The sequence below is a fragment of the Tamandua tetradactyla genome, chromosome 6 (genome assembly GCF_023851605.1).
Source record: "Tamandua tetradactyla isolate mTamTet1 chromosome 6, mTamTet1.pri, whole genome shotgun sequence".
Taxonomy (NCBI): Eukaryota; Metazoa; Chordata; class Mammalia; order Pilosa; family Myrmecophagidae; genus Tamandua; species Tamandua tetradactyla.
In genome coordinates, this window is record NC_135332.1 from 55089021 (window position 1) to 55109868 (window position 20848).

At 50.8% G+C, this 20848-nt stretch overlaps 1 protein-coding gene and 1 non-coding gene across 2 annotated transcripts in view; both read left to right on the plus strand.

The window, feature by feature from the left end:
* Positions 1–20848, plus strand: part of DOC2B (double C2 domain beta) — a 39374-nt gene that overhangs the window by 9727 nt on the left and 8799 nt on the right. Inside the window, exons 3-6 of the mRNA XM_077165454.1 lie at positions 2912–2986; positions 4174–4283; positions 4762–4888; positions 8476–8633. Of these exons, the coding sequence (XP_077021569.1) occupies positions 2912–2986; positions 4174–4283; positions 4762–4888; positions 8476–8633 (470 nt within the window). The remainder of the gene's footprint in view (positions 1–2911; positions 2987–4173; positions 4284–4761; positions 4889–8475; positions 8634–20848) is intronic.
* Positions 12941–13131, plus strand: LOC143689238 (U2 spliceosomal RNA). The gene has a single exon (XR_013178695.1). It is a non-coding gene; the product is annotated as a U2 spliceosomal RNA (small nuclear RNA).

The window sequence follows — 20848 nt, forward strand, 5'->3', positions numbered from 1 at the left end:
GCGGCAGGCCTGGGGGGACCCCACCCACCCTCCCTCGGCCCGGCTTTGTAGAGTTGTCAGGCTTGGGGAGTGGGGATGGGCCCCTACAGTGAGGCCCCTCCTCATCCCCCTCCCAGCTGTGCGCCCACCTTCCCTACCTGCTCTCCAGAGGGGCCATGTGGGCACACAGGTGTGTGCGTGGATGTGCACGCATGTGTGTGTATCTGTGTTTCTGCGTGTGCACACGCGTGTGTCCATGTGGGTACTTGTGTGTGTGTGTGTGTGTGTCATTCACAATGAGTCACTCAAGGCATTGGAGGTGGAGCTAGGAGGGCCCCAGGCCGCGGTGGCCCCCCCATCTCCAGGCCATTGTCTGCTGAGACCTGCAGGGAAAGGGGTGAGGGCAGGCCTGGGAGGAGCGGGGGTGGGTGGTTAGGGGGGTGCCTGGGGAGGAGGAGGGCACAGCAAAGCAGGGCTGATGGGTGAAGCCCCTCGGGGGTCTCAGGGAGGGGGCCAGATGGACCGGAAACTGGGCCCCAGCTTGGCCACCCACCGTCTGGGTACAGGCCAGACTCGGTTTTCTCATCTGTAAAATAGGCTCTTCACTCCCCCACAAGGCTGTGTGAGCACTGACTTACACACACACCCCGGAAGCTGTCCTGGAGGACACAGCCTGGTGGCCCCTGCCCACCCTCCACACGTGCACACACCCACGTGGATGCACACGCACTCACACCCACACACACATGAACATGTGGTACTCACATCCAAAGAGGACCTGGGAAAACGCCACAGAAAATGCTGGGACCTCTGCTTTGATGGGTTCAGAAAGTCCCTGTCTGAATGCTTTGCCAGCAACAGCCCCCGAAGGATCAGAGAGGAGCACGGGTGGCCCAGGGAAGGGCAGGGGCTCAGTGTTTTAGGGGAGGCTTTTCTCAAACCTGGGGCCACCCCTGCCCTGTCCCCTTCAGAACCCTGGCAGCCACTGCAGTGACCCCCTCAGCCCTTCCTCGGCCCGCCCCTCCCGTGGGCAGACCCAGTGCGCGGGGTAGAGCTGCGGGGTCCCCCAGCAGCCCTCTGACCTGGAAACAGGGTTCTGTCTGCTCCTCTTTCCGGGACCGAGGCAGGCAGCCACCAAAGAGGGGGTGAGGCCCTGCGGAGGCTGTGGGAGGAAAGCCAGAGGGACAGGGCGGTGGCGTCTGGGCACAGGCAGCTGATGGCAGTGCGGGGACGTGGCCTAGAGGCAGGCTCGCCAGCCCCTCTGCTCTGGCCGGGTGCCTGGCCCCTCGGGGTGCACAGGGGCTGCTGGGAAAATGGTGGGGAGCTGTGCAGGGGTTCATTCATCCCCGTCCCGGCTGCCCCTCTGCACCAGCCCAGCCCCATGGACATCCCGGGGGGACAGGGTGGCACCACCAGAACCATCAGATAACCATGGCAGAACTTCTCGTGGCCCAAAGATTTGCAATTGAAAACGCAATAAATCTGACCCATAAGTGATGAAAACATGTTAAGCTACAAGGAATACAGGCAGATTTAAAGAAGTGCAAAGATAGAACTTCAAAGACACTTCCTGCTGTCGCAGCCCTGCTGAGCCTGGGCCAGGAGATTCCCTGGGACCCCAGGGGTCCCTCTACCCCTCGGAGACTTGGTGGGGAAGGGCTGGGAGCCAGGACATGGGCCCAGGGGTCACCTCGTAGCCGTGGACACACATTGGGCCTCTGAGATGAGCTGGTCCTGGGAGTGGGCACCACAGTCAGAGCAGGGCTGGAGCCCCACCAACTCCGGGCACAGCTCAGAAGCCCCCCATCCCAGCTCCAGCACCCCACCCTTGCCCCGGCCATAACCTCTTCTCCAGCATCTTCCAAGGAGCCCGGTGCATCCAGGAAGGGGAGCGGAGCTCTGCCTGCCTGGCCCTGGCCCTGCGTCCCCTCCTTCATTCTCACTCCAACCCAGAGCAGTTGGAATTATTGACCCCTTCTACAGATGATAAAACTGAGGTTTAGGGGGCAGAGTAACTCATCCCAGCTAATTAGCGCAGGAGTTGAGATTGTAGGCCAGGCCAGCCTGTGTCCTTCCCCGGCAATGCCATTTGTGGAGCCGTGGCAGGTAGGGAGCCCCCACTGCAAATCTCAGCCTCCAGCTGGGGGGGGAGTCCTCTAAAGCCAGGGCTGGTGGACCCCCGAGAAGAACTTCGGGCTCCCCTTGGAGGTAGGTTGGCCAAGAGCAGCCGAGCTGCCTCTGCATCCGTCACCTGCCTGTGTAGACGGCCTCTGCTCATCCTTGAGTAATGCCTCGGCGTTGCCGGCTGGCCCCAGGCCCATGCAGCTGCCTCCCTCCGCCTCTAGTGCCGTCCCCAAAGGAAGGACATGCAGTTTTCAGACACAGGAACATATGTGTAGTCCCCCAAGCCTGTTTGTTGATGGTTCCTTGTGTTCGCTGGGCTGCGCACACTTACCTGCTTTTTCTGAAAGGAGCTGAAAGCCAAAATTAGCAAGGGGCGGCAGCCTGAGGCAGGCCCCACTGTGTCCGGTCGGTCTGTGTGACCCCAGGGGCTGGTGGGCTGGGAGCCATTCAAATCCAGAGGGAGACTGAGCCTGGCCCCTGCCCGTCCTGCTGGACCCCAGCCATTTCCCCACTGGCCTCCGCAGGACGCGTGTGGGTGAGTGAACAGAGGCCACCTGGGGTCCCAAACTGCAGGGGAAGGCTCCCTGGAGGAAGTCTTGTTAGGACTCTCAGAGGTGGGGTGTGGGGAGGGGAGTCAGGGAGAGGCCAGGGCCTAAGGATGATGTGATGCCACCTGGGGAAAGGGGAGTCACCTGCTTTCACTGAAAAGGAGAAGAGAAAGAGACAGGCTGGCCCCTTGAGGAGGGCCCGGGGCCCCAGCCCTTCCGATCCCTGGACACTGATGTCCTTTGCTGTCCTCCCCTCTCAGGGCCTGAAGCCGATGGACCACAACGGGCTGGCAGACCCTTACGTCAAGGTGCATCTGCTGCCGGGAGCCAGTAAGGTGAGGGCGCCCACCCATGTGCCCGACCCGCCTGCCCACCGGGGCTGGGGGCTGCCCTGGGCTGGGGGCTGCCAGGGAGGCCCACAGCTGCCCCCACCACCCCGAGCCTGAGCCCAAGCCAGCTGACGGGACCCCAGCCCTTTGCGTCCACCCACAGCACCCAATCAGCCCCCTCCTCCAAGACCCCCTAGAGTCGGCAGTCCCCACTGCCACCTTGGCAGAGCCCTCCACTCCTGGAGAGCGTCCCAGTCTGTGTCTTATCAGGAGCAGCCTCCTTACGCACAGGCTCCTGAGAACAGGCTGAGAGACAGGCATGATCACAGCCAGCTGCAAAGAGGGAAGGCTGACACCCAAAGAGGGAAGAGGGCGGTGACCCACAGAGCTCGCCACCGGAATTCGAACCCAAGGCTGTCTGACCTCAGAGCTGGAGCCGGTGTGACAGACCCCAGAGCAGATCAGACAGACAGGAGTGGAGGCTTCCGGCTCGGACGCCCTTGGAAGGCGACCGCCCGGAGAGGGTGGCACCCCTGGCAGAGGAACAGCCTGAGCCAAGGCGAGGCAGGACAGACCAGGGTGGCGTGCCCTGGGAAGGGAGAGACTCTAGTCCCACAGCCGGGCTGCCTGGGAGCACCACGCCACCTCCTCTCCCACGGCTCCCGGGGACCTCCTCTTAGCAGCTCTCTGTGGCTGCTGTAGCACATTCCACAAACTTAGCAAGCAACCCAGAGTTCTTCATTTACAGCTCTGCAGCTTCCAGCTCCACCAGAAATCTCCCTGAGCTAAAATTCTGGTGTCGGGGCTGCGTTCCTTTCTGGAGGTTCTAGAGAAAACCCACTTCCTTGCCTTTTCCGTCTTCCAGAGGCCACCCCGCCCTGCCCCATGGCCCCTTCCCCTGTCTTTGAAACCAGCAGCTGCCTCTCTCTGGCCATTCTTCCCAGCCTCGTCTCCCTCCTCCTCGGCCTCACTTCTTCTGCTCTTAAGGACCCTCGTGATTTCGTTGGGTTCACCCAGATGTCCAGAATAAGCTCCCCATCTCAGGGTCAGTTCATGAGCAGCTCGGCTCTGGCTGCTGCCTCAATATCCCCCTTTGCTGTGGGGCCTAATGGAGCCGCAGGTCCCAAAGACCTGGGGCCGTCGTTCTGCTCCCTGCAGCCCTAGCTGCCCCTCCGGTCGTCTGCCCTCCGCAGGCGAACAAGCTCAGAACAAAAACCCTCCGGAATACCCTCAACCCAACGTGGAACGAGACCCTCACCTACTACGGGATCACGGATGAAGACATGATCCGCAAGACCCTGCGGTGAGTGAGGGCCTGGGTCCACCTGCTCCCCTGCCCAGCACCCCCAGCACCCCCAGCACACCGCCAGCACCCCCAGTACCCCCAGCACCCCCACACCCCAGCACCCCCAGCACCCCAGCATTCCCCCAGCACCCTCAGCACCCCCAGCACCCCACACCCCAGCACCCCCAGCATCCCCCAGCATCCCCACACCCCAGCACCCTCAGCACCCCCACACCCCAGCACCCCCAGCACCCCAGCATTCCCTCAGCACCCCCAGCACCCCCCCAGCACCCCCAGCACACCGCCAGCACCCCCAGTACCCCCACACCCCAGCACCCCCAGCACCCCAGCATTCCCCCAGCACCCCCAGCACCCCCAGCACCCCCAGCACCCCGCCAGCCTTACCCACAGGGGCTGACGCTGCCCAGGCCCCGCTCCTCCACCACCGGCTGGCACCCCCTACTGAAGCCTGACCAGGCCCTTGCCCCCAACCCAGGATCTCCGTCTGCGACGAGGACAAATTCCGGCACAACGAGTTCATCGGGGAGACCCGCGTGCCCCTGAAGAAGCTGAAGCCAAACCACACCAAGACATTCAGCATCTGCCTGGAGAAGCAGCTGCCGGTGGGTGGCTGCGGCCTTCGTTGCTGTGCGGTCACTGGGCACGTCCCATGTGCATGCTGATGTGGGTCTGGGTGCCAGAGGTACAGACGCGGTCCTCAGGAAGCCTGGGAAGAAAACCCTAAACAAGAAAAATAATCCAAACAGATGGCATGTTAGATAATGATCAGGGCTGAAAAGGGAAACCTCAGACAGAGGAGGGCAATCAGACATGTGAGCGGGGTTGGCGGTTTATGTGGTCACCAGGGAAGGCCTCGCTGAGTAAGGCGAGAGCCAGGCAGATGCTGTTCCAGGCAGAGGGAACAGTACGTGCAAGGTCCTGCACGTGTGAGGCTTCAGGAGGCAGCCAGGAGAGCAGAGCATTGACAGGGAAGATCAGAGAGGTAAAGGGGATGTGGAACTGAGGAAGGACTTGGGCTTTCAGCCCAAGGGAGATGGGAGCCACAGAGAATGCTGAGGGGAGGGGGATGTCTGGCCGCATTTGAACAGGCTCATGGCAGCTGAGTTCAGGCAGAGAAGTGGGCGAGGGCGTTGAGACCCGCTAGGAGGGGATGAGCACAGCCCGACCCTGACAAGGCAGCGGCGGAGGTGGGGGAGACTGTGGGTCAGGAGGTGCCAGCGGACTGGGCGTCGGGGGGACAGAAAGGGCAAGTCCAAGGTTTGGGGCCTGAGTCACGGGAAGTGGCCGTTCCCTGTGAGGCTGAGGACGGTGGGAGGGGCCTCCGGGGGACACTCGGGTGGGTGTGGTGCTTGCGGGGCTATGCCATACCCCAGGGAGACAGGAAATTCTTCTTCCCTAGAAAATGCAATTGTTTGAAAATGATGTCAAAACAGATTTCTCTCGAGCTGTCTGCAACAGCTGAGCCCTTCCAGCGGTCTTAGTCCATTCGTCCCTCTCAGCTCTCCCTCCTTCCCACCGCGGGGCAGCGAGCCTCACCCGGCCCAGAAGGTCGGGGCGGGGTTGGCCAGAGGCCCCCAGTGCCCCAGGGTCGAGAATGGCTGGGCCTGCAGCCGCCCAGCTTCCCAGGTCAGGGCCAGATGCAGAGGCCTGCACGGGGGGCGCAGGCCTGGGCCCACCCCGGTGTGCCTGAGTCTGGGCGGGGCCTGGGGGTCTTGGGGCATAGATGCTCAGGCACAAAGCAGCCCAGAGGCCAGTTGTCTTTGACTAGAATCCCACTTCTCTTTTTGCACAACTCAATCAAATGTTATTCCCTTGTCACGTTCTCTCCCACTCAGACATTCACGTGATGCCTATAACCTTTTTAATTTTATTATTAGTCACTAACCACGGGTGACCCAGTTTTTCCAAGTGATATATGTCACTTATAAAAGGCAACATCAACTCCCACTATGGTGGTGTTCCTGAGTTTCGATCCCTGGCACAAACAAACGTGGGGGTGGGTGTGAGGGTGTGTGTGCATGTGAGTGTGTGTGTGCATCTGTGTGTGTGACTGTGTGTGCCCTGCATGTGGACACACGACTGTTTGCTTGTACATGTATGTGCATATGTGTGTCCCAGGCCTGGCTGAGCCTCACCTGAATTTGCTAGTAGCTCACGGATCCAAATTTGGGGGCGCACAGTCTTCAGAGGAGAGTAGTTTGTGATAACTACTGTGGCAGTAAAGACATATTTTCGTGGCATTTAGTAGCTCACGGATCCAAATTTGGGGGCGCACAGTCTTCAGAGGAGAGTAGTTTGTGATAACTACTGTGGCAGTAAAGACATATTTTCGTGGCATTTTTTTAGATTCTACGTCGTCTCTAAACGTTGTTCATTTGTTCCATATGAATACCGAACAGTGCCCAATGCAAGGTCTTTATAAGATACAATCCAAAGTGTAACATCCCGCCCCTTTGAAAACAACCCTGCTTGCTGAAATTTTGTTTCCCACACGGCACACACAGCTCGAGAGCCATGTTTTAATGAAGCCCCAGACCAGGGAGGCAGAGTGTTCAGTCTCACAGCCCTGCTCGGGTCCCCCGTCAGGACTGCTGGGGTGCAGAGGGGTGCCGCAGTGTTGACGCCCGGGGCGGAGGCTGGCGCCTGTTAGCCGGGTCTGCTCTGGGGGTGGGGGGAATGGGGCGTCCTCCCTGCAGGCGGCCCTTCCTTTGCCTCACAGGGGTCCCATCTCCGGAGAGTCTTAGATGAGGCCCCTGCCTCTGTGGGGTGCCGTCGTGGACAAAGGGGCGGGCTGGCACTGCATGCTAGAGGAACTTGCAGAGGCCTCAGGAGGGGATCCCCGGGGGAGACGGAGCTTGAGCCGGTGTGTCTGAGGGGACAGAGGGTTCCAGGTGAGCAGTGGCTGCTAGGGAGAAGTGGGTGACGAATGGACAAGCACCCAGCTGGCTGGGGATGGAGAGGGCAGCGTGGAGACTGGGAGTTGAGATCTGGTCCCAGAAGCAGACCCTGGGCAGCTTCCCAGCTGGCTCCCGGTTCTCCCTGGGCTTGGCAATGTGTCAAAGCTCTGTCTTTTGTGTTTCCCCCAAGAGGGCTGCCCGCCCCCCACCCTCTGCCCTAAGAGGCTCTAGGAAGCACCCTCAGGTGACCCCTCACCATCCACGGGGTGCATTTGGCCTGGGTGGACTTTGTGGTTTCCTCTGAATCTGCACAGGCTGGAGTTTCTGACATGAGGCTAAATGCAGAGGGGACCAGCCGTCCCACCGTTCCCGTCGTCGTTAGGACAAACCTCTGCTGGGCACATCAGTGCCAGGCCCTTGCCCAGCTCTGGTGGCATAAACATGACATGGACACAGCCCCGTCTTCAGGGAACTTAGTCCAGGGGCAGACCCACAAGGAAGCAGGAGGCCACCCAGCACAGGGGCAGAGGGAGCTGGGGCGGTGGGGACACGGAGTGGGGGCAGCCTGACCTCCCGGGGCCGGGCCACCAGAGCCGAGCTGGTGCCCAAAGGACGAGGCTCATTGTCTCACACGGTGAAGACAGAGCAGGAGTGTGCAGTGGCCTCGCAGTCTGGGCGACTGCAGAGAAGTCCGGTTTGGGCTGCAAAAAGGAACAGAGCTGAAGCTATCTAAGAAGAGGCAGGAGCTAGGCCAGGGGTTGGGAGAAATTTTCCATAAAAGGCCAGTAGCTGTCGTAGGCTTCGCAGGCCTGAGTCTCTGGGGCAGCTTCTCAACTCTTGCTCTGGCCAAAGCAGCCACGCCGCATGTAAATGAATGGGCGGGGCTTGTCCCAGGGAAATCTTTTTTATTGGATACTATGATTTGAATTTCACGTAATTTTCACATGCCACAAAAAGTGATTCTTCCTCCAATTCTTTCGCACCCACTTAAAGAAGTAAAAACCACTCCTGGCCGGCGGTCCACGCAGGCGCGGGAAGCAGGCTGGAGTTTGCGGAGTTTGCCAACCCCAGATCTGGTGGGGCTCAGGAGCGCGGCCTTGTCCTGCAGGCGACGGAGAGCCAGGGGCAGGGCTCGGGCGCCAGCTCAGGAGGGGAGAGGGGCAGAAAGGCTGGCTCTGTCCAGCTGCAACCGCTGCGGGCAGCTCAGACGGGGGAGGGGGCTGGAGGCGGGAGGCCCCGCCAGTGGTGGGAGCCGGTGGGGACTCCAGTGACCGTCCTGTCCTGCCCTCCAGGTGGACAAGACGGAGGACAAGTCCCTGGAAGAGCGGGGCCGCATCCTCATCTCGTTGAAGTACAGCTCGCAGAAGCAGGGGCTGCTGGTGGGCATCGTGCGGTGTGCGCACCTGGCTGCCATGGACGCCAACGGCTACTCGGACCCCTACGTGAAAACGTGAGTGTGCGCACTCAGCCTGCCCCCTCCGCCACCTTGCCTCAAGGAATGGGAGGCCGTTTGGATAGTCCAGGAATTTAGCTTGGGGAGCACTTGGAGGTCATCCAAAGCATGGGGAGCCCTGAGCTTCAGGACCACATGTTTCAGGCACAAGCTCTGCTGTGCTCCTGAGGCAGCCCGTAGGTTAAGTATGGCCAGGCCCATTTCGCAGATGAGGAAACTGAGGCCCGTAGAGGTGGAATGGAGTCCCAGGGTCATGCAGATGATGCAGCTGTGTCCTGATGCCACGTCTAGGCTTCCCTGTGACCCCAGGCTCCAGGAGGGAACACGAGGGCTGGGGCCTGTGCCAGAAGGAACTCCGCCAGGACTGGGGGACAGCGCACATGGGCCCAGGCCTGTGCTGTGTCATAGGTGCTGATGAGGAGCCACCCAGCCCTGCCACGGGGCTCACGGTGGTTCTGGGAAGAACTCAGGGGGCCAGGCCAGGTGACCTGTGCCCTAGAGCTGCGGGGTCAGGCAGCCCCTCTCCGCCTGTCCCGGCTGAGAGCTGAGCCCTGAGGGGTGGGCAGGAGACCTGTGGCCTTTGCAGTTCAGGAGCAGGGGCCATGGTGAGGAGCTGTGCTGTGGCTCTCCACAAACATGCCACCTCTACGGGCCTCAGTTTCCTCATCTGCGAAATGGGCCTGGCCGTACTTAACCCACAGGCTGCCTAGGTTAGCCTGAGTTCCCAGGAAGACTTGGGGAGTGTTCTAGTTGCTAGCTACCAGAATGTGATATGCCAGAAAAAGAATGGCTTTTAAATGGGGGGATTTATTAAGTTGCAAGTTGACAGTTCTAAGGCCATGAAAATGTCCCAATTAAAGCAAGTGTATAAAAATGTCCAAATTAAGGCACCAACAAGAGGTTACCTTCACTCAACAAAGGCCAATGACGTCAGGGTTTTTCTCTGAACTGGAAGGGCACATGGTGAACACGGCGTCGTCTGCTAGCTTTCTCTCCAGGCCTCTTGTTTCATGAGGCTCCCCCTGGGGTGTTTTCCTTCTTCATCTCCAAAGGTCTCTGGCTCTTGGGCTGTCATGGCTGTCATCCAGCTTGGCAGGCGAAAATTCTTGCCACTGAGCCACCGTGGCCCCACCCTGTTTCCTCTTTTAAAGGATTCCAGTAAACTAATCAAGACCCACCTGGAATGGGTGGGTCACATCTCCTTCTAATCAGAGGTTAATACCCACAGTTGGGTGAGTCACGTCTCTGTGGAGATGATCTAATCAGGTTTCCTATTTGCAGGGCTGAATAGGGATTAAAAGAAACGGCTGCCTCCACAGGATGGAGCAGGATTAAAACATGGCTTTTCTAGGGCACATAATCCTTTCAAACCAGCACAGGGAGGACCTGAGCTAAGGCAGAAAGGAGTTGGGGGTGGGACAGAGGAGCTGACACCCCGAAGCGGGAAGGGGCCTGGCCTCAGGAGGGCACACCGAGGGGGAACATCTTAACTGCAAAGGAGGCCAGAGCTGTTGCGGGGGGTAATGCTGACGGCACATCTCCCCCCCACCCTGGCCACTTTTGAAGTCACTTTGGGAACAGTTAGGCAGTTCCTCTGACAATCCCTTGTGACCCAGCAATTCCAGTCCTAGGCAAATGCCCAAGAGAAAGGAATACATGTCCATGTAGAAACGGGTGCATGGGTGCCGATAGCTGTGCTGTTCATAATAGCTAGAGGGGGCACAACTCACGCATCTGCGACGGGTGAATACATGAGCAAAATGGGTGATAGCCAGGCAGCGGAATATTATTCAGCCATAAAAAAGGTAAGGAAGGACCGGCATGTACTACAACAGTGAGCTTTGAAACACGATGCAGTGTGAAAGAAGCCAGTCACACAAGGGCTCACATTGTACAATTCCATTTATATGAACTGTCCAGGATAGGCAAATCCGCAGGAACAGAAAGTAAATTAGAACTTTCGGGGGGGGCAGGAGGTGGGGGTGGGTGGGTGGGTAGGTGGGAGTGACTGCTAGTGGGTGCAGGGTTTCCTTCACTGCAGACAAAACTATTCTAAAATTGACTGTGGTGGTTGTTACACGTCCTGTGAATACACCAAAAACACTAAATTGTACACTTCTAAAGGATGGATTTTATAGTATGTGAATTATAGCTCAGTAAAGCTGTGATTTTTTTTTAAGCCGATTCTGCGGGGCTCCAGGCGCAGAGCACGGGAGGCGGGTTAGGATCTGCTGCGGGAAGCGGGGGCGCTTCCCTGCATTCGGCTCGGGACCGCTGGTTTTCATGTAGGAAAAACAATAATCTGTGCCCTAACCTCAGCCATTAACAAAACAATATATTCCGGTGGATGAGAGACCTGGTGTGGAAGGCAAAACTACAAACATTTTAGAAGACAATTAGCAGGCTCTTTATAGCCCCTGGAGAGAAAATTGGCAATAAACAGTAATGCTGGAAAACGGCACGCCCTGCGCCCTCCTTATTTTCCTTCCAGGTTTATATCCTAGAAACTCACGCACAGGTGGGAAGCTATTTACTGCAGCATTTCTTGAAATCGCAAAACCTAGAAATAGCCACGTGTGCACCAGCAAGAGAATAGATGAATAAAATGTGACATATGCAGAGAATGGAGGGCCTTGCCGTTAACAGGAATAAATTAGACCCCCGAGGAACCCTCAGGACCACCAGCCGAGAAGGGGACTGCGGCATGACAGGCACGGCATGGGGACGTGTCTGTGCATTTCTCAACCCGCGCAGAGCGTGTCTAGGGAGGTGGAGAGGCATCCGCGGCGCTGTCTGCAGTGCTGGATTTCTCTTACAGGAAGCAATACAATCTGAAGCAAAAATGGTGAGAAAAGTTTAAATCCGACCCAGTGCCACGGCCATGCGCTGGGTTTTTGAAGATCCGGGGGGATCTTACCTGGGGCCAAAAATAGTGACCAGCGCAGCTCCGCGCCCAAGAGCGCAGTCTGGGGCCCCGCGGGACACTCATGGCAGGCGGCACAGCTCCTGGGCCCGCTGCGGCGTGTCCGGCCCTGGGGGGGCCAGCGGGGCCTCTTAGGGGTGGCAGCTGTGTGGGCAGGCTTCACCTGGGCAACATTCCCCCCCCCCATTCCCTGGGTGAGATGTAGGGGCTGTCACTCACGCCCCCTCAGGGGTCCCTATCCCTGCGAGGCTCCCTAAGGGACCGCCGGCCTCCTCCTTGCTAACAGCAAAGGAAGTAAAAGAGCAGGTTAGATTCTGAGCGGGACACGCCCTCGGCTGCATCCTTGGCAGGGCGCCTGTGACCTTGGGAGAAACCAGCTGGGGAAGGCACAGGACAAAGCTAGACAGGTCGGCGTCTTTGCACCCCCATTTTTATAATCCTCACCTCTTGCATGAGTCAGGGTTCTCCAGGGAAACAGAACCAACACAGATACGTACATATATATATATATATAACGTAAAGTTATGAGACCTACTACGGGAATTGACTCACATAACTGTAGTGCAGGCTGCAAGCAGAGGACTCCATTGAAGGTTTCCGTGATTCCCCAAGAGGAGGGGGCTGGCTGAAGTGGAGATATATCTAACTGCCCAAATCTTCACATCTCCCTTTAAAGCCTTCAACTGATTGGATGAGACTTCTCCCATTCCTGAAGGCATCTCCTCAGTTGATTGTAGATGTAATCGGCCGTAGATGCAATCAACTGAGTGACGATTTATGTCCACAGAATAGCCTCCCAGTTACAATCAGGCCAGCGTGTGCTTGACTGAACAACTGGATACCACAACCAAGCCAAGATGACACGTGAGCTTAACCATCACAGCCACGGTGACACCTGCCTCAGTTTCCCCATTTTTGCACCAAAAAGGTCCTTATAGAGTCTAGTTTCACAAAGACACATTTGTGCCCCCTACACAGAAAGTGCTTCTTGACCCCCGGCCTAGCTCTTCAGCGCATTATGGAAAGCATAATCCTGTGCTGGGGGGGGCCTCATTCAACTCTCCCAATAGTCCTGTGCGGTTACTTTTGGGGTGGGGGGGGGCAGTTTCAGTTTTACAGGAAAATGTGCCAGAAATTCAGAGTTCCCATAGACAATGCCCCCCAGCTCTTTCTCCTGTTATTAACGTCTTGCATTAGTGTGACACATTTGCTACAATTGATGAACCAAATACTGCTATTCATTATTATTAAATTCTATTGTTTACATCAGGCTTCACCCTTTGTGTTGTACAGTTCTGTGGGTTTTGGCAAATGCATCATGTTGTGTAGCCACCATTACAGGATCATACAAAATAGTTTCACTGTGTTAAGAATGCCCTGGATCGCTTCTCGGCCTTTTGGCTAAGATCAAATGTAGTATCTGTTCTTATCAGTTTAATATCTGATACGTCCTCTATCCGAGGACAATATATTAAATGGATTTTTGGACTTAGGAGATGGAATAGGAGCTTGCTCCGTCCACTCCACGCATCGACCTGGTATTGCAGTACTTCCAGGAACAGTGCACCCCCTTTGGGGAAACAATAAAAAAAAAAGAATGCCCTGGATGCCACTTATTTATCCCTGTCCCCACTGCACCTCCCAACCCCCGGCAAACGACTGACTTTTTTTTTTTTTTATCCACTACATTTTTATTTTTAAAATAATAATGTATTATACTTTTTTTATTAATTAACGGAAAAAAAGAAATTAACCCAACATTTAGAAATCATACCATTCTACATATGCAATCAGTAATTCTTAACATCATCACATAGATGCATGATCATCGTTTCTTAGTACATTTGCATCGGTTTAGAAGAACTAGCAACACAACAGAAAAAGATATAGAATGTTAATATAGAGAAAAAATAAAAGTAATAATAGTAAGAACAAAACAAAACAAAACAAAAACCTATAGCTCGGATGTAGCTTCATTCAGTGTTTTAACATGATTACTTTACAATTAGGTATTATTGTGCTGTCCATTTTTGAGTTTTTGTATCTAGTCCTGTTGCACAGTCTGTATCCCATCAGCTCCAATTACCCATTATCTTACCCTGTTTCTAACTCCTGCTGAACTCTGTTACCAATGACATATTCCAAGTTTATTCTCGAATGTCGATTCACATCATTGGGACCATACAGTATTTGTCTTTTAGTTTTTGGCTAGACTCACTCAGCATAATGTTCTCTAGGTCCATCCATGTTATTACATGCTTCATAAGTTTATCCTGTCTTAAAGCTGCATAATATTCCATCTTATGTATATACCACAGTTTGTTTAGCCACTCGTCTGTTGATGGACATTTTGGGTGTTTCCATCTCATTGCAATTGTAAATAACGCTGCTATAAACATTGGTGTGCAAATGTCCGTTTGAGTTTTTGCCCTTAATTCCTTTGAGTAGATTCCCTGGGTCGTATGGCAATTCTATATTCAGCTTTTTGAGGAACCGCCAAACTGCCTTCCACAGTGGTTGCACCATTTGACATTCCCACCAACAGTGGATAAGTGTGCCTCTTTCTCCACATCCTCTCCAGCACTTGTCATTTTCTGTTTTGTTGATAATGGCCATTCTGGTGGGTGTGAGATGATATCTCATTGTGGTTTTGATTTGCATTTCTCTAATGGCCAGGGACATTGAGCATCTCTTCATGTGCCTTTTGGCCATTTGTATTTCCTCCTCTGAGAGGTGTCTATTCAAGTCTTTTTCCCATTTTGTAATTGGGTTGGCTGTCTTTTTGTTGTTGAGTTGAACAATCTCTTTATAAATTCTGGATACTAGACCTTTATCTGATATGTCGTTTCCAAATATTGTTTCCCACCACTGACTTTTTTTTTTTTAAAGAAGCTATAGGTTTACAGAAAAATCATGCATAAAGTAGAGTTCCCATATACCACCCTATTATTACCACCGTGCACGAGTGTGGTAGATTTGTTACAACTCGTGAAAGAACATTTTTACAATTGTACTATTAACCTATTAACCATACTCCATCATTTACAATAGGGCTCACTGTTTTTGTTGCACAGTCCTATGTTTTTAAAATTATTATTCTAATAGCATATACACAACCTAGAATTTTTTCCTTTTAACCACATTCAAATTTATAATTATAATTCAGTGCTTTTAATTATGTTCATAGTTGTGCCATCATTACCGCCATCCATGACCGGAACTTTCCATCAATCCAGGTAGAAAATCTGCACAATTTAAGCATTAATTCCCCACCCCCACCCCAACCCCTGGGAATTTATATTTGTTTCTGACCCTATGAATTTGCTTATTCTAATCCCTGATCTTTCTACATTCTCTATCATTTTATCTTTTGAAATCATAGAGTATGTAACTTTTTTAGACTGGCTTCTTTTATTTAATGATTTATACTTAAGATTCCTCCGTGTCTTTTTTTTTTATATATGCTCTATGGCAGGGTCACATTTCATTATTTTTCCATGTAAGTAGCCCATTGTCGCAGCACCATTTGTTGAATTTTTTGTTTGGTTGGTTGGTGTCCTTGTTTGTTTGTTTTTGGGAAGTGTATGGCCCGGGAATTGAACCCAGGTCTCCCACATGACAGGCGAGAATTCTGCCCTTGCACCCCCGTCCGTGTCTTTTTGTGGTTTGATAGCTCTTTTTTAAAAAATACTTTTATTGGCATTACATATAGACAACTCAGCACTTCCATTTTTTACCACTTTCAGGTGTTTAGTTCAGTGGTATTAATTACATTCACAATATTGTGCAACCATCACCAGCATCCATATCCAAACTTTCTCATAGCCCCAGACACAAATTCTGCACTCATTAAATAATGATGCCCCATTCTCCCTCTGTGCCGGTTTGAAAGTATTATGTTCCCCCAGAAAACCCATGTTTTAATTCTGATTCAATCTTGTGGAGCAACCATTTCTTTTAATCCTGATTCAATACTGTAGGGTGGAAACTTTTGATGAGATTATCTGCACAGAGATGTGACCCGCCCAATTATGGGTGTGACATTTTGATTAGATGGAGATGTGACTCCACCCATTCATCACGGGTCTTGATTAGTTCACTGGAGCCCTTTAAAACAGGAAACATTTTGGAGAGCATCAGAAATGACAAAAACCTCAGAGCCCACAGAGAGAAAGCCAACAGAAACTTCAGAGCAGAGCTGACGTGCAGAGAACAGAGACATGGATGCTTGGAGCCCAGCCTATGTCCCCATGAAGTGTTAAGCAAACCAGAACCTGGAGAGAGCCAAGGGAAGCCAAGAGATGAAAGCCAGCCCTGGAACAGAGACTGACAGGAACAGAGACTGAAAGCAACAGAGCCCAGGAGCAAGGGACCAGCAGATGCCAACCACGTGACTACCCAGGTGACAGAGGTGTTTCTAACTCAGCCTTTCTTGAGTGAAGGTGACCTCTTGTTGATGCCTTAATTTGGACATTTCCACAGGCTTAGAACTGTAAACTTGTAATTTATTAAATTCCCCTTTTTAAAAGCCATTCCAGTTCTGGTATATCACATTCCAGCATCTTGCAAATTAGAACACCCTCCCTACTGGCTCTTGGCAATCTGTAGTCTACTTCCTGTGTCTCTGTGAATTTGCTTCTTCTAGATGTTTCATATAAGCTAGACCATAAAATATTTGTCCTTTTGTTTCTGGCTTATTTCATTCAACATCTGTGTCGTCAAGGTTCATCCATGTTGTAGCATCTATCAAAACGTCATTCCTTTTTATGGCTGAATAGTATTCCGTTGCATGCCATACCACAGGTTGTTCATCCACCCGTCTCTTGATCGACACTTAGGTCGCTCCCACCTTTTGGCTATTGTGAATGATGCCGCTATGACTATCAGGGCACAAATACCTGTCCAAGTCCCTGCTTTCCTTTCCTTTAGATTAACACCTCCAAGCGGGGTTGCTGGGCCATATGGTAATTCTATGTTTAACTTTCTGAGGAACCACCAAACAGTTTTCCACACTCGCTATACAATTTTACAACCCCACCAACAATATATGAGGTTATAATTTCTTGGCATCCTCACCAACACTAGTTATTTTCTGTTTGTTTTTAATAACAGCCGTCCTAGAGGGTGTGAGACGGCAGCTCGTGATTTTGATTAGCATTTCCCTGATAACCAATGATGTTGAGCATGTATGTGCTTATTGGTCATTTGTATATCTTCTTTGGAGAAATATCTATTCAAGTTCTTTGCCCTTTTTTACACATTTTTAATTGTGAAATATAACATATATACAAAGCAATACATTTTAAGGTATAATGTAACAAGTAGTTATAGAAGAGATTGCAGAGTTTGGTTTGTGTTACAATTCCACAATTTCAGGTTTTTCCTTCTAGCTGCTCCAAGACACTGGAGACTAAAAGAAACATCAGTATAATAATTCAGCAATCATAGTCATTTGTTAAACCCGACCTTCTCTGTGTAACTCCACCATCACCTTTGATCTTTCTCCCTCTCTTTAGGGGTATTTGGGCTGTGCCCATTCTAACTTTTTTATGTTGGAAAGGGCTGTCAATAATATGGGGTAGGGGGATAGAACTGGTTAATGCTCTGGAGAAGTTGGCCCTCTCCAGAACATATAAACAGCATTTACTTTCCCGTCTCAACCACACCAGGGACCCAGCTTTCTGGAAAGTTATTCTAGTGCATGGAACCTTTGCAGAATCTTATATAAAGCCCTAGGTGTTTATTAGGATTGGCAGAAATGGTTTTGGTTGGGGTTTGGCAAACTATGATGGATAATAAGGTCTCACTGAAGATTGCATAAGAGTGGCCTCCATGGAGGCATGTCCCCACCACTTGAGAGGGTCTTGATTAGCTCCTGGAGTCCTGTAAAAGAGGAAACATTTTGAAGTATGAAAGAGATTTAGAGAGAGCAGAGAATGCTGCAACAACACGAAGAAGAGTCCATCAACCAATGACCTTTGGAGATGAAGAAGGAAAACACCTCCTGGGGGGCTTCATGAAACAGGAAGCCAGGAGAGAAAGCTCGCAGATGATGCCATGTTTTCCATGTGCCTTTCCAACTGAAAGAGAAGCCCTGACTATGTTCACCATGTGCCTTTCCACTTGAGAAAGAAACTCTGACTGTGTTCCCGATGTACCTTCTCACTTGCAGGAGAAACCCTGAACTTCATCGACCTTCTTCAACTGAGGTATCATTCTCTGGATGCCTTTGATAGGACATTCCTATAGATTTGTTTTAATTTGGACATTTTTTCAGCCTTAGAACTGTAAACTAGCAACTTATTGAATTACCCCTTTTAAAAAGCCATTCTGTTCCTAGTATATTGCATTCTGGCAGCTAGAAAAATTGAACAGCATGCAATAGCAATTTCCCCCGATACCTTGATCTTCAACACTCTTTGTACAAATAATCATACCTTTGAAGTAGTTTATGCAAGAACTTCGATTTGTAGCATTGATCAGTGGGCCACATGTGTCCACACAACCCCTTACAATCATGTTCACCTTCAATATGTTGATGTTACTTATAGACCCACTAGTGAAACACCTTCATTGCAATATTTTCCCATACATTTGAGTTCAATCTTATGAGCTAACCACTCACCCATCTGTAAGTTCTATGTAACTCTAGTCCCCTACCTTCTGTATTATAAGCCTCCAATTTTACTTTCCCCTTTGACATAAAAGTGGATTCATGAAGAAAAAAAAAGAGTGGCCTCCAGAGTCTCTTGACTCTTTTTGAACTCTTTCAGCCACTGATACCTTAGTTGTCCCACTTCTTTTCCCCCTTTTGGTCAGGATGGCATTGTTGATCCCACAGTGGCCAGGGCCAGGCTCATCCCTTGGAGTCATCTCCCACGCTGCCAGTGAAACTTTCAGTCCTGGAAGTCATGTCCTACGTAGGAGGCAGGACGATGATTTCATTTGCAGAGTTGGGCTTAGAGAGTGTGAGGCCACCTCTGAGCAACAGCAGACGTCCTCCAGAAGTAACTTTTAGGCAGACCCACAGGTAGGCTAAGCTTCTCCACTACCTACATAAGCTTCACAAGAACAAGCCTCAAGATCAAGGGCTTGGCTTATTGATTTGGGTGTCCCCAATGTTTGACACAGTATCCAGGGTTTCCCCGGTGGTGAAGTTTAATAGTTCCATATTTTTTCTCCCGTACCTCAAGGTACTTTGCCATCTTTGCCCTTTTTTAATTTTAATTTTTAATTAAAAAGAAAACTTTTTATCTTGACATAATTTAAAACTTATAGGACAGTTGTAAAAATAATACAAAACTCCAGCGTACATGCCACAAATACCCAGATACCCAGGGCCACCAACTTTTAACATTTTGCAACGTTTGCTATATCATTCTATCATCTATCTATCAGTCTATCATTTATCTGTCTACCTATCCATCCATCCATCCGTCCTTCTATTAATCTATTTTGTAAACATTGAGAGTAGTTTATATACATCATGCACCTTGAACACTTCGTTCCCTAAGAACAAGGATATTCACTTATGTAACCAACATATACACAGTTATCACGTTCAAGATATTTAACATTGATATAAAGCTTATCAATATGAAGTCGATATGCCAGATGTTTCACTTGTCCCAATAATCCCTTTTGGGTCTTTGCTCGTCCATTATCAGATCGATTATTAAATGCAATACTTGTAATGCATTATTAAATGTATTGCATTTAGTTTTTATTGTCTCGTTAGTCTCTCCCTCTCTTCTTTTAAATTCTGGAAACATTTCTACAGCATTTGCTTTCCCATCCCAACCACTCCCAAGCAGACATTCAGTGGATTAATCACAATCACGTGTTATGCTTCCCTCACCACCACTTACTTCCACAGCTTTCCCATTACCCCAGATAGAAATCCTCCCCTCTCCCCACACTCCGCCCTTCTCCCCGTGACCTGTACTCTGCTTTCTATTTCTGTGAATTTGCATATTCTAGCCATTTCACGTAAGTGGAATTGTACAATATCTGTCCCTTTGTGTCTGGCTTATTTCACTCAGCATAGTGTCTTCATGGTTCATCCATGTTGTCACATGTATCAGAATCTCATTCCTTGTATAGGGATGCATATTCCATTGGGATCATATACCATTCATCTGTTGATGGACACCTTTTGGCTATTGTGAATAATGCTGCAATGAACATTATTATACAAATGTCTGAGTCCCTGCTTTCAATCCTCTGGGATATATGCCCAACAGTAGGATTTGCTGAGAAACCACCCAACTGATTTCCATAGCAACTGTATCATTTTACTTTTCCACCAGGGTTCCAATTTCTCTGCATCTTTGCCAACACTTGTTATTTTCCATTTTTTTAATAGCAGCTATCCTCGTGAGTGTGAAATAGCATCTCATGGTTTTGATTTGCATTTCCCTAATGACTAATAATGTTGAGCTTCTTTTCAAGTGCTTATTGGAGATAGTTAAGTCCTTTGCCCATTTTTAAATTGGGTTGTTTGTCTTTTTTTGTTATTGAGTTGTAGGAGTTCTTTATATATTCTGGATACTACACCTTTATCAAATATATGGTTGCTGTATTAGTTAGGGTTCTCTAGAGAAACAGAATCAACATGGAACACTTGCAAATATAAAATTTATAAAAGTGTCTCACGTGACCGCAGGAATGCAGAGTCCAAAATCCACAGGGCAGGCTGCGAAGCCAACGATTCCGATGGATGGCCTGGATGAACTCCGCAGGAGAGGCTCACCAGCCAAAACAGGAATGGGACCTGTCTCCTCTGAGTCCTCCTTAAAAGGCTTCCCATAATTAGATTTAGCATCACTAATTGCAGAAGACACTCCCCTTTGGCTGATTACAAATGGAATCAGCTGTGGATGCAGCTGACGTGATCATGACCTAATCCTATGAAATGTCCTCATTGCAACAGACAGGCCAGCACTTGCCCAATCAGATGAACAGGTACCACAACTTGGCCAAGTTGACACGTGTCCCTAACCATGACAGTTGCCAAGTATGTTCTCCCGTCCTTTTGGGTTGTCTTTCACTTTCTTGACAATGACACTTGATGCATAAAAGCATTTAATTTTTATGAAGTCCAGTTCATCTATTTTTCTTTTGTTGCTTGTGCTTTTGGTGTAAAGTCTAAGAATCCATTGCCTAAAACAAGGTCTTGAAGATTTTTCCTGATGGTCTCTTCTAAGAGTGTTATAGTTCCAACTCTTATAGTTCAGTTGTTGGTCCCTTTTGAGTGAATTGCATACAGTGTGAGGTAGAGCTTCAACTT